Consider the following 12,932-nt stretch of genomic DNA (forward strand, 5'->3'; position numbering starts at 1 on the left):
ACAGCTATGTGAAGTTTTTCAACAAAGGATGGTTATAATTAACAAGTTTATTATTAGCATTACTGATTACTGGGAGTGTTACAATACATTAATTGCAGGTCATAAGACAATATTCATCACTATACATGTTATAGTCCTGTATGATTTGTAATAAGATCAAATTATAATTTAATGATGGACTACGTTGTTAAGACCAACAATAAATCAGATAGAGTATGTATTCATACCAGCTATAAAAACACTATACAATTATTTGGTGAACTACAAACGATACATACCTCTGGTCACAATATGGTGCATCATGACACACAATGAACCTTTATTATTTAACTTTGCAAAATATAATTTGGATAATAAAACCAGCCCATCCTATAAAAACCAATAACCTAACCTTAAAAAAGCAATTACATTTACCTGATGTGTCATCTCCAGTTTTTTTCTCCATCTCCTCCCAATTCCGCTTCCCATCCCCGGTAGTGTCTGCTTTAGCTTCTTGAGAAAGGTTTGCTGCGTTCAGCTTACTCAGGAGATTGATGGCCGCCTTCACCTGCACAGGTGTTCTCTTAAGTCTCAGCTGTGAGTCTGAAGGGGTTGAGGGAGGCGTTGGAGATCTGGCACTGCATTAAGGAAGACGAATGAATGATATAACCTGAAGCAATGAGTTAGGAGAACGCACCTGGGGGGCCACACTGATTTGTTTTATGCTGTGAATTAATGTGCTGATTCACAGTCAAGAAAGTAAAAATAGTGGTTCATTAAAAAGCCATTTAATACATGTTTAAAATTGTGTGATGTTATGGCTTACCATCTGCTTTAATTCAGTTAAACACAGTAGTTTTTACAAATGAACCAGTGGGTTCATGAACCAAATGTGTTTGTTGGCATAGGATACTTGGGTTGAACCCAAAGTCAACATTAGTTCCGATACATTCAAATGATACATTTATTTAATAAACTGTGATACAACAGGTTACATTGCTATTATTATTTTAACTAAGCCATATTTTTTCCCCCAACTGTATTTACAGCACCTCCAGATACTGAAGCCAACGTTAAATGCTGCCATTGTTTTAAAAAATAAATGTATGTTAATTGGAGCATATAACGTTAGTTTACATTATTGGAGGTTCTGTAAATCGTGTTTGGAAAATTAGGTTTTTAATTAGTTAGATGTGGGTCTACTTAAGTGTTGTGCTACTTAAGATGTCATTAAAAAAAAAAAAGTTTTGTTTTGACAATAATAATGATAATAGAAAATGGAAGACAAGAAAAACAAAAGGACAGCTATTGATGTATTGGGGCTCTAGATACTTGCTTTGCTCAACTGCAGCTACAGCCAACATGGTTAAGACTTCCTGCAACCGACACTCAACATCAGGGACTGTTTCCTGTTTACAGTAGCGATGGCTGCAGTTATACTAACTAAAAGCTACAGCTGCTCTAAGATTGACAGGTGTAAATGGGATTTGGATTAAAAAAAAATGTTGGGCTCTCCTCCAAGACCAGTTTCCACTAATACACATCATAATAACACCATAAAGCTGGGAACGTAGTCTCTCAATTGACAGCTGAGTGTTTAGATTACATGTAATGCGGGAGATCACATACTACCAGCCCTGCATGCCAGTCACATGTATCTCATGTATCCTTGAGCCATTTACTGCCCATCTAACTTACTATAACATACAAAAACTGATTCATCATCATGTTTACCATGCAGTGTTTTGGTCCTCTCCCTGTGAGCAGGAAGTCGTCTGATGAGAGTCCAGATCATCTGTAAACAAAGATGACAACACTCAAAAAAAATTTCTTGGATGGATCTAGTTATTGTTTGATCTATGGCTTCCAGGCTATAGTCCAGCCATGTTCATAACCCCTGTATGTAGAAATGGAAAAACAAGCTTACAACTCATCTTCAAACTACATTGTCGCAGAAACATTAGAACATAACAAGAATATAAGAAAAGTTACCAATGAGATGAAGCCATTTGACCCATCAAAGCTTGTCCGGTAGCTGATTGATCAACAAGATGGTTTGGTAACCCCCCACCACACACTGCGTTGATTAAAGTGACTACCACCTGGTATCCTAATTGTTTCCCTATTTAATTTCCGACAGTGTCACCTCTTCTGGTCTCTGTGCAGTGCTTGAAATACTGACTAGGGTTAACTCCTTTTAAGATTCAAAATCTTCAAAATCGGCTCAAAACAAATAGGTTCCTCTAAAATGCCAGTGATTTATTATGGTAGTTTTGGCACTAGTAAAAAATATATATACACCAAAAAATGTTTATATTGATTAACCATTTATTCTGTCGTGTGGTTAACGAAATGCAGCTAGTCCACACAATCAGATTTTTGTAGAAGCGACTTGTGAACGGTCACGCACACAAAAGCAAAAGGTAAAAAAAAAAAAGTCCACCTCCTCCTCCTTTTTCTCCAGACGTATTTTTTTGTAGATTTTTACAGACCCCAGGCACTTATCCATGACAATCATCCTTGACAATTAACGTATCTTGTCAACATTGAAATATACTGGGGAATGCACTTGACGCCTGTATCATTTATATTAAATGATGTATTTCTGTTTTAAAACAGTTGCATGCAAAAAAAATCTCTCTTTATGTATACACACACATGGGATTTGAACCTACAACTTTCAGTTTGCAAGCATGTTGCGTTAACTGTCAGTGCTACACGATTAGTTGAGAAAAGCAGTATTTTTAAAGATGAAGTCAGCCAGCTGAGAATTTTCCAGACGGTTATATTTTTGAGATTTTGAGAGCCATCATTCATCATCTTCATCCTGATTCTGAGATTTTGAGCTTGAGTTCTGAACATTTTTGGTTTCCTGTGAGAGTCCCTATTGGCACAAGCAAGTATGGTTTCCTCTCTATATACTGGTCAATGAGAGCAACGCTATTTGTGGTCCCTGTCGGACAAAAAATGTATTTATCTTGATATTTATTTATTTTTCACTATCATAAACTGACATTTACTACTATACGAAATGAAAATAAATATTCAACAGTTCTTGTTCAATTGTATATTAGTGAAGATTTTTGTACATAAGTTCGTCATGCTTTCATATACTTTTACTTTCAAATTAAAAAAATATGTGTGTTGTTGTTTACGGGGGTTGCAGAGCATTTGAGAATTCAACACCGTCTCCTTTTGTTTGACATTCATTGTATATATATATATATATTATATATATATTATATATTATATATATATATATATATATATATATATATATATATATATATATATGTGTGTGTGTGTGTGTGTGTATATATATATATATATTAGTGTTCCGCGGTATTTCGGTATATCGAAATATCATGATACAAAAATTATACAATACCTAATATCGGGGTAAAAAAAAAAAAAAAAAAAAATAGATATCATTTTTTTTCGATCCCGTCTTTTTTTGGGTGATATATTGTGTTTTTCGATCCTGTTTTTTTTTTTTTTTTTAAAACAACACTTCAAAACAACACTATTTGTGTACTTTAAAAACAATATGAACTTTTTTTGCATATACCGGAAGAAACTAACTTTCCTGCGCTGCGCGTTCTCGGAAAACTTAATTACAGTACTGCCCAAGTAACACCATGGCGGACGCGGGAGAACAGCTGGTTTCTAAAGCCAATTCCACAAGTGTAGCGTGGAACTATTTTGGTTATCCATTAAATGAAAGCGGCAATCCAGTTGAAGGTGGACATCCAAAATGTAGGAGGTGTTTGAAAGAAGTCAAAAACAAGTGAGGAAACACCACCAATTTATTTAAGCATTTATCAGATCGCCACCTCAATCTCTTTGTTGTAAATGAAGCGACAGCATGTAAGTTACAGTGAAAATAGTTTTACTTTTACCGTAGTTCTTTTGTTTTACATATTATTGAGATTCTGTGAATTCCATCTCGCCTTCAAAATGTAAATCATGCACCCAATTAGTATTAATATATGTTAGTGTGTGTAACAGTATGAAGTTGAAATAGTACAATTTTGTATATATAAAAAAAAACTATAAAAAAAAAGCACTGTGTAAAGATAACACGATAGGAACGCTCTAAAAGCTGATCAAAATGCCATTCGTTAGTTCACCAAGATGCAAAAATATATTTTGCAGACGTGTCATTAAAATGACTCCATGTTAAAAAAATGTTAACACTCTTTATATATTACTTGGATTTTGAGGTAAACCATTTTTTGTGTGTGTAAAACAATTAGCTTTCGTGCTAGAAATGGACATCCGACTGTTGCAGGTTCAGCACAAAAACACACAGTACATACATAGGCTGCATAGTTGTTGTTTTTTTTCCATATATAGCTCAAGACGTACATACGCTGTTCAGCAGGTAAACTATCTTCTCTAATATATAGTTGTAAAAGTCTTTTGTCAAATTTATTTTCTTAGCAAAATTAACATCCACGCTCGCATGATGGTCTGAATAAAATTGCGTAACATTTCCTATTTTTATATTTAAGTGCACTGCAACGTTGTTTTGAAGGAGACGTTTGGCTTGAATAAGATGAGACATTATATTATGTCCTAATAGTTATCAGTGTTTTCAGTACTACAGTATCAGAAGTTCTTTGCCAGAGATACTTTTTTCATCAGCTGAACTTATTTTATAAAATTAATTTGAAGTAATGATTCTCTCTCTCTCTCATTTTTTCATTCCTTAGGAGCACTTCTAAGACACCCTTGTATATAAACATCTGACCTAGTAATAAAAAGCCTCCTTGTTAAAAGAATGTGTTTTCTTTTACAGTACTGCAAGTTTTGAAACACCAGTGGGACTGGGTGTTTTTCTTTACACTCATCCCTGCATTAACAATTCTCTTTTTATACCACACTTTGTACTTGCAGATATTTTTATTTGACAGCCATTTAACATGTAATGGACATAAAATCCAAAGAATCGTGATAATATCGAATATTGTGATCTTATGCAGGGTATCGTATCGAGGTAGCCTAAATGAGGTATCGCAGAACACTAGTTATATATATATATATATATATATATATATATATATATATATATATATATATATATATACACACACACACACACATATACTGTATATATAAACACATATACAGTATATATACACATACATTATATATATATATATATATATATATATATATATATATAATCACACAGTCGTCTCCAAAATTATTGGCACCATTGATAAAGATGAGCAAAATAGGCTGTATAAAATAAACACCACAAGTAATGAGCTATATTTTATGCTCAAATATATGGGAAAACCATATTCTTTTATTCTAATACATTAACAAGTCATAAAACATATTCTCAAAAAGATAGGTGTCAGAATTATTGGCACCCCTAAAGATTCTTATAAATAAAATCAAACAAAATTAAATCTGCATTACATTCTACTTCAAGTTCATCTCAGTCTTAAGGAACTGTATTGTGGCCTTCCATGGCTTCCGGTTTCACTGGGGTATAAAAATGAGGTAACACGCATATGAAATCCATTTGTCATCCATCACCATGGGGAAAGACAAAGAACTCACAAACGAAAAGAGACAAATGGTTGTTGACCTTCAAAAATCAGGCAATGGGTACAAAACAATAGCTAAAAAACTAAATTTCCTCTACAGGTAACCAGGGACTGAGGCAGATAGTTGTTATTTTAATCAGGCAACCTATTTCCACGCCAGCAAACAGAAGAGCCTCAACAAAAGAGCCGGGAGTCCAGCTGTGGGAGTCCAGCTGTGGGAGTCCAGCACCGAGACGCTGTTCGAATAGATCCGAACCTAACAGTGCTCTGGAAGAAGCCATCTACTAGTCAGGTCTGTACCCTCCACCCCACCACTCCCACTGTATCTATTTGTCTTGCCTGTCCTGCTATGACTGTCTCTCACATCCCTGTTCTGTCCTCTCACCACCGCTGCTCCTCCAACCTCTCTAACCTCATCTCTCTGCCTCTCCCCCCCCTCCCGCACACTCTCTGGTGCACTCTGGAACTGTCACTCTTCTGCTAACAAAGCTGATTTCATCTCTGCCTTTGCCGCCCACCTCTCTCTCTATTTCCTTGTTCTCACTGAAACATGGCTGTCCCCTGATAATACTGTAACTCCTGCTGCCCTGTCCTCTCTCTATGTCCTGTCCCATACCCCGCGTCTCACTGGACGGGGAGGTGGGACTGGTCTTCTCCTCTCTCCCTCCTTACTCTTTTCTGTCCCCTCCGACCTCTCCTCACTCTGTGAATACCTTTCTCCTCCTATCCCCACTGTCACCTCTCGCCATAACCTCCGCTCTCTCTCCCCCTCTGTCCTTGCCTCCACTGCTCTCTCTCACCTCCCTCCTATCGACTCCTTCTCACAACTCTCCGTAGACTCTGCTACCTCCACCCTTTTCTTCTCCCTCACCTCCTCCCTTGACTCCCTCTGTCCCCTCCCCTCTCCAACCCTGGCTCTCCACTGCGCTCCGCTCAGCAAGAATCACACTGCGATCTGCTGAAAAGAAATGGAAGAGAACCAAACTCCCTGCTGCCATAGAACTTTACCCACTCTCCTCTCCTCCTTCTCCTCTACTCTCTCCTCTGCTAAATGTACTTATTTCCAATCTGTAATCCAAGCCTTCACTAACAACCCAAGTAAACTATTCTCTACCTTCTCCTCCCTCCTAAACCCTCCCCCCCTCCTCCTCCCTCCTCCTCTGATGACTTTGCCTCCTTCTTCTCTTCTAAAATCTCAGATATCCGCAAACTCTTTAACACCTCTCCCTCCCCCGCACCCCCTCCTGCTCCAACCCCTACACCCACTGCATCCCCTACTAACTCACCCTCCATCTCCACCTTCTCGCCCCTCTCAGACTCTGACCTCTCCTCCCTGCTCCAGGGTCACAAACCCACCACGTGTGCCCTGGACCCCCTCCCCACTCACCTCTTTCAAGCTGCTGCTCCTGCTCTACTTCCCTTCATCTCCTCCCTTCTCAACACCGCTCTCCTTTCTGGTCTCCCTCCTACCCTTCCTCTCCAAAACCCTCGAGCAGACTGTACACCTACAGCTCTCTGCTTTCCTGTCCAACCACTCTCTGTTCAACCCTCTCCAATCTGGCTTCCGCTCTGCTCACTCCACTGAAACCGCCCTCCTGTCTGTCACCAACTAATTAAACTCTGCCCGAGCTGCCTCTCTCTCCTCTGTCCTAATTCTCCTCGACCTCTCTGCTACCTTTGACACTGTTGATCACTCTATTCTACTATCCTCTCTCGCTGACCTGGGAATCTCTGGCACTGCTCTGGCCTGGTTCTCCTCCTACCTCTCCAACCGCACTTGCCAGGTAACCTGACGTGGAGCAACCTCCACACCTCGCCCTCTCTCAACAGGAGTCCCCCAAGGGTCAGTCTTGGGTCCTCTCCTATTCTCTCTCTACACCCGCTCCCTGGGCCCCCTCATTGCATCCTATGGCTTCTCATACCATTTCTATGCTGATGATGCTCAGATTTTCCTCTCCTTCCCCACCTCTGACTCCACCATCCCCTCCCTTATCTCTACCGGTCTGTCTGCTATCTCCTCCTGGATGCACTCGCATCACCTCAAACTCAACCTCTCTAAATCTGACCTCCTTTTCTTTCCCTCCTCCTCCGATCTCTCTCTCTGTTCCTCTGGAATCTACCACACTCTCTCCCTCTTCCTCCGCTAAGAACCTCGGAGTCACCCTGGACCCCTGCCTCTTATTCCCAGCACATCTCCACTCTGGCACGCACTTGCCGATTCTTCCTGAGCAACATCCGAAGAATCCGACCCTTCCTCACCAACTACGCCACCCAGCTCCTGGTCCAGGCCTTGGTACTCTCCCGCTAGACTACTGCAATTCCCTCCTGGCTGGCCTCCCTGCATCCGCTCCAGCTAATCCAGAACTCCGCTGCTCGCCTGGTGTTCTCTCTGCCTCGCTTCTCCCACGCAACTCCACTACTCCGCTCACTCCACTGGCTCCCAATCACCGCTCGCATCCAGTTCAAGACTCTTGTACTAGCCTACAGATGCCTTTACCAGACTGCACCCAGCTACCTCCAGACCTTCATCTCCCCCTACACCCCCACTCGACCTCTCCGCTGCACTAGAAGACTGGCTCTACCTCCATTACGCTCCCCTGCCTCCAGAGCCCGCTCCTTCTCCACCCTCGCCCTGCAGTGGTGGAATGACCTTCCTACAGATGTCAGGACTGCCCAGTCCCTGACCACATTCCGGCGCCTCCTCAAGACTCACCTCTTCAGAAAGCACCTGTAGAACTCCTCTGTTTTTCCCTTGGGACACTTATCACCCTTCCTTAAATGCGCTTTACTTGCTCTTATCTGCTCCCTATTTTACTGCATTTAATCCTGTACTTCAGAGTACTGTAATCTGCCAAGTGTTTAATCTGTAGTTTTTGTATTTAATTATATCCTGATGTAACTATCACTGACACTGTTATCTGCTGTATTATTGAATTGTATTTTGTCACACTTGTACTGGCTTGAACCAAAGTCATTGTATTTATCTTGCTCTTAATTGTATTATTACTTGTACTGTGATTCTTGAAATGTATTTGTTTACGACGAAGTCGCCCTGGATAAGGGTGTCTGCTAAGAAATAAATAAATAATAAATATACCACTTACCACTATTAGGGCAATAATTAAGAAGTTCAAAACCACTGGAACAGTGGTAAACTTGCCTGGTAGAGGACGCAAGTGTATCTTGCCCCCACGCACAGTGAGGCAGATGGTTCGGGAGGCAAAGGGAAATCCAAGGGCCACAGTTGGAGAATTACAGAACTTGGTAGCATCTTGGGGTCACCAAGTCTCCAAATCTACAATTAGACGCCACCTCCATGCCAATAGGCCATTAGGAAGGCTTGCCAGAAAAAAAGCCTTTATTGATCACAACCAACAAACGTAAGCGCCTGGAGTTTGCTAAACGGCATTGGCACTTTGATTGGAACCTGGTGCTATGGTCAGATGAGACGAAAATAGAGCTCTTTGGCCACGCACACCAGCGGTGGGTTTGGCGTCGAAATAAGGATGCGTGTGCAGAAAATAACCTCATACCTACTGTAAAATATGGTGGTGGATCTTTGATGTTATGGGGTTGTTTTGCTTCCACTGGTCCTGGGGCCCTTGTTAAGGTCAACGGCATCATGAACTCTACCCAGTACCAAGACATTTTAGCCAAAATCCTGGTTGCCTCTGCCAGGAGGCTGAAACTTGGCCACAAGTGGATCTTCCAGCAAGACAATGACCGCAAGCACACAAAATCCACAAATCCAGAAATGGTTAACTGACCACAAAATCAACATTTTGCAATGGCCATCTCAGTCTCCTGACTTGAACCCCATTGAAAACCTGTGGTTTCAATTGAAGAGGGCAGTCCATAAGCACAGACCGAAGGATATCAAGGATCTCGAAAGATTCTGTATGGAGGAATGGTCTAAGATCCCTCCCAATGTGGTCTCCAATCTCATTAAACATTATAGAAAAAGACTCAGTGCCGTTATCCTTGCAATGGGAGGGTGCACAAAGTACTGAAAACAAGGGTGCCAATAATTGTGACACTTTTGTGACATTTTTTTGGGAAATAAATGTATAATTTGAGAAATGTGTAATTTTGGTTGATTCCATTTAATCATTAATAAAGTCAAATATATTCCACATATTGGAAAATTACAATATAGCTCAGTACGGGTATTTATTTTAGTCTTTTTTGCTCATCTTTATCAAGGGTGCCAATAATTTTGGAGGTGATTGTATGTATGTATGTATGTATGTATGTATATATAAAAAATAATTAAAACCATAGATATGAGTGTGTGTATGTTTACATATTTAAGCATAACTCACTTATTATTTGTACTATTACACTGAAAAACCTGAACCTAATTTGAACACATTTCAACTAATTTTGTCTCATACTGACACACCAATAGTGCTGGTTGTTTTGTTGTATGGACTCATATTAATAACGTTTGTTAATGTACTTATATGGGGGTATCACAAACCTTACATATCACATTCGCTGGTATCACCCAGGGGTCTTACTTGCAGAAGGAAATCCGAGGCCCAGTGAACAAGTAAAGGCTAGTATGTCAGGTCAACAAAAAAATCACATCTATGCTCGGGGGGTGAATTACCCAGCTAATTCAGCAAGGGTGAAAATGATCACTGAAAAGTGCATGTTTTTTTAATTGCAGAATCAACCATTCTGTGTGGCCAGAGTTCTTTAGACTTCACAGCCTTGGTGAACGTCCTGGACCCACGATACCAAGTACCCAGCAAGAGACAATTCTCTGAGGTTATAATACTGCAGATGTACAACAAATTCAAGGCTGAAGTGAGAGCTAAATTGTAGACTGCTAAACAAGTGTTAATTTATAATGACTCTGGCATTTATTCACATGTGTTGCGTTGAGAAAAAAACATGTTTAATATACAATGAAGTAAAGATATTATTTATAATAATTTAAAAATGACATTTAAAATCAATGTTTTTAGAGAATTTAAAATCGCGAATTCAGTGTTCATTTCTCACTTTGGCAGCATCATTCAGCATTGGATTCCAATATGTATCGCGATACATATCGCAATATTGTCTTCAGTATTGCAATATATTGCAATACAGATTCTCAGTCCCAATACCCACCCCTGCTATTCACCCTGTTACCAAATACAGTTCAAATTCAAAGTTAGCTAAAAAATATTGAGAAAAGTAGCTAATATTTACTCAGATTGGCTTCTATAATGACAAGTGGAAAAAGATCTCTGTCAGATGTGTGGGATTTCTATAAAAAATAGATGCTATTTAAAAATATTGAACCCACAGCTATTAAATAAATCTGCTAACAAAGACATTGTACTGTATTTATCTGGTTTCAGAAATGTTGAAATAGCCTGTCATTTTAACTTAAAAGAAAGAATCCTTCAGGCAGCTTTGTGAGCCTTGAAAAAATGTTGTTATTTTGAAATAGAAGTAAGACGTTATTGAGGTTAAAGACCCATGCACTGGTAGGGGGATCTAATGATGAAATGGTAAAGAAAATACTGACATTAATAATGCCTCAGGCTATACTCAAGCGGATCAAGCTCTGGTATATATTTTCTAGCCTGAAAAATCCATTTAGATTCTTCTATTTATTTGTAAATAGCTAAAAGAGCAAATGGGAGTTGAATAAGCATCAACGAACAACTTTGAAGAAAATATCAATACAATAAATGTGCATATAAGCACAACAGAAGTCAAGTTTGGAGTGTGAAATGTTAAAAAATTCTTAAAACACTCATTAAACGTGTAGCAGACAGAAATCCTGTTTCCTGAGCCAGTTACTTAGTAGCTAATAAATAATTCCATTCTTGTGTTGACACCTCCATCAGCTACTAGGGTCTCAAATGTGCAGTTCTGAAAGATACACGTTATAGGAAACATAGTACCTGGTACGACAGTAAAACATGTACAATCCTGTGTCTCTCGGGACTAGATTAGACAGACTTTACTGTACTTTAAGTTAAAAAAAAGTAAGTAAATAAGTTTTCTGAGTTTCCAAGCTGCATTCACAGGAAATCTGTTACACTTGTACTTCATAGGTGACTTCACTTCAGCAGTGTCTTAGTGGTCAAATCATGCTACTGTCTGAAAGCATGCCAGTCAATAGGGGATGCAGGAAAGAAGCTGTTGATGGGGTGGGGACAATTTTACCCCACCAAGTGCGACATTATATGAAATCATGGCTGTCAAATTGAGATTTCTTTAACTTGGTGTTGTACCAGATATCATGTTTTAAATAAAAAATGTTTACTACAACATGCATTTCTTTCAAAACTGCACATTGAGACCCAAGTAACTAATGGAAGTGCACAATATGTACGATTTACGGAATTACTGTGCAAGCTACATACACTAACTGGTAATGATGTTTGTAATAGTAATAGTATTTTACTCAAAAAAGGTGATTGACAAGACTGGAACAACATTAAATTCAATATTGATTATTTTGTATCAATGGCCTAAAGTTAAGCAGCCTGCAAAAGACTTCACCACCAGAAAATAAAATCAATACCCTTTCTATGAAGGAAGACAGGGAAACACTTTCCCTCTTAAAATGCTACAATCTTCTTCTTCTTCTTCTTCTTCTTCTTCTTCTTCTTCTTCTTCTTCTTCTTCTTCTTCTTCTTCTTCTTCTTCTTCTTCTTCTTCTTCTTCTTCTTCTTCTTCTTCTTCTTCTTCTTCTTCTTCTTCTTCTTCTTCTTCTTCTTCTTCTTCTTCTTCTTCTTCTTCTTCTTCTTCTTCTTCAGCAGTGTGGAGTAGTGGTTAGTGCTCTGGACTCTTGACCGGAGGGTCATGGGTTCAATCCCAGGTGGGGGACACTGCTGCTGTACCCTTGAGCAAGGTACTTTACCTAGATTGCTCCAGTAAAAACCCAACTGTATAAATGGGTAATTGTATGTAAAAAAAAATAAATAAATAAATAATAATAATAATAATAATAATAATGTGATGTGTATAATGCGATATCTTGTAACAATTGTAAGTCATCCTGGATAAGCGCGTCTGCTAAGAAATAATAAATAAATTATTATTATTAATAATAATTATAATGATAATAATAATAATAATAATAATAATACTAATAATAATATGTATTCAAAATATTCATGAACAACAATAGAATTGCATTATGGATCTCTGGTAAAGTTCTGTGTTTGGTATTAGTACTTGAATATTTAGCTCATACCTTTTTCTCCAGATTGCCCCTTCCCCTGGCAGGGGGACTCTTCAGATTCCTGTGTTCCCTGCTGCTCCAGCACTGCCTGCAACACGGCCATCTCTCGTTCAAGGTGATTTAAGTTAGTCTGCATTGTGTCTTTTTGCTGAAAGAGAAAATAACCATTCATGATAATATGGCTTTGTTTACTGTAG

The 12,932-nt window shown here is 38.9% G+C and overlaps 1 protein-coding gene across 4 annotated transcripts in view; it reads right to left on the bottom strand.

Moving 5' to 3' along the window:
* Positions 1 to 12,932, bottom strand: part of LOC117433289 (breast cancer type 1 susceptibility protein homolog) — a 115,235-nt gene that overhangs the window by 72,802 nt on the left and 29,501 nt on the right. For all 4 annotated transcript variants that reach the window (XM_059006549.1, XM_059006547.1, XM_034055425.3 and 1 more), the window contains exons 12-14: positions 12,748 to 12,883; positions 1,714 to 1,774; positions 415 to 617 (exon numbers count right to left, since the gene is read on the bottom strand). In XM_059006549.1, coding sequence (XP_058862532.1) covers positions 415 to 617; positions 1,714 to 1,774; positions 12,748 to 12,883 — 400 coding nt within the window. The remainder of the gene's footprint in view (positions 1 to 414; positions 618 to 1,713; positions 1,775 to 12,747; positions 12,884 to 12,932) is intronic.

Source organism: Acipenser ruthenus, chromosome 33, assembly GCF_902713425.1.
Source record: "Acipenser ruthenus chromosome 33, fAciRut3.2 maternal haplotype, whole genome shotgun sequence".
NCBI lineage: Eukaryota > Metazoa > Chordata > Actinopteri > Acipenseriformes > Acipenseridae > Acipenser > Acipenser ruthenus.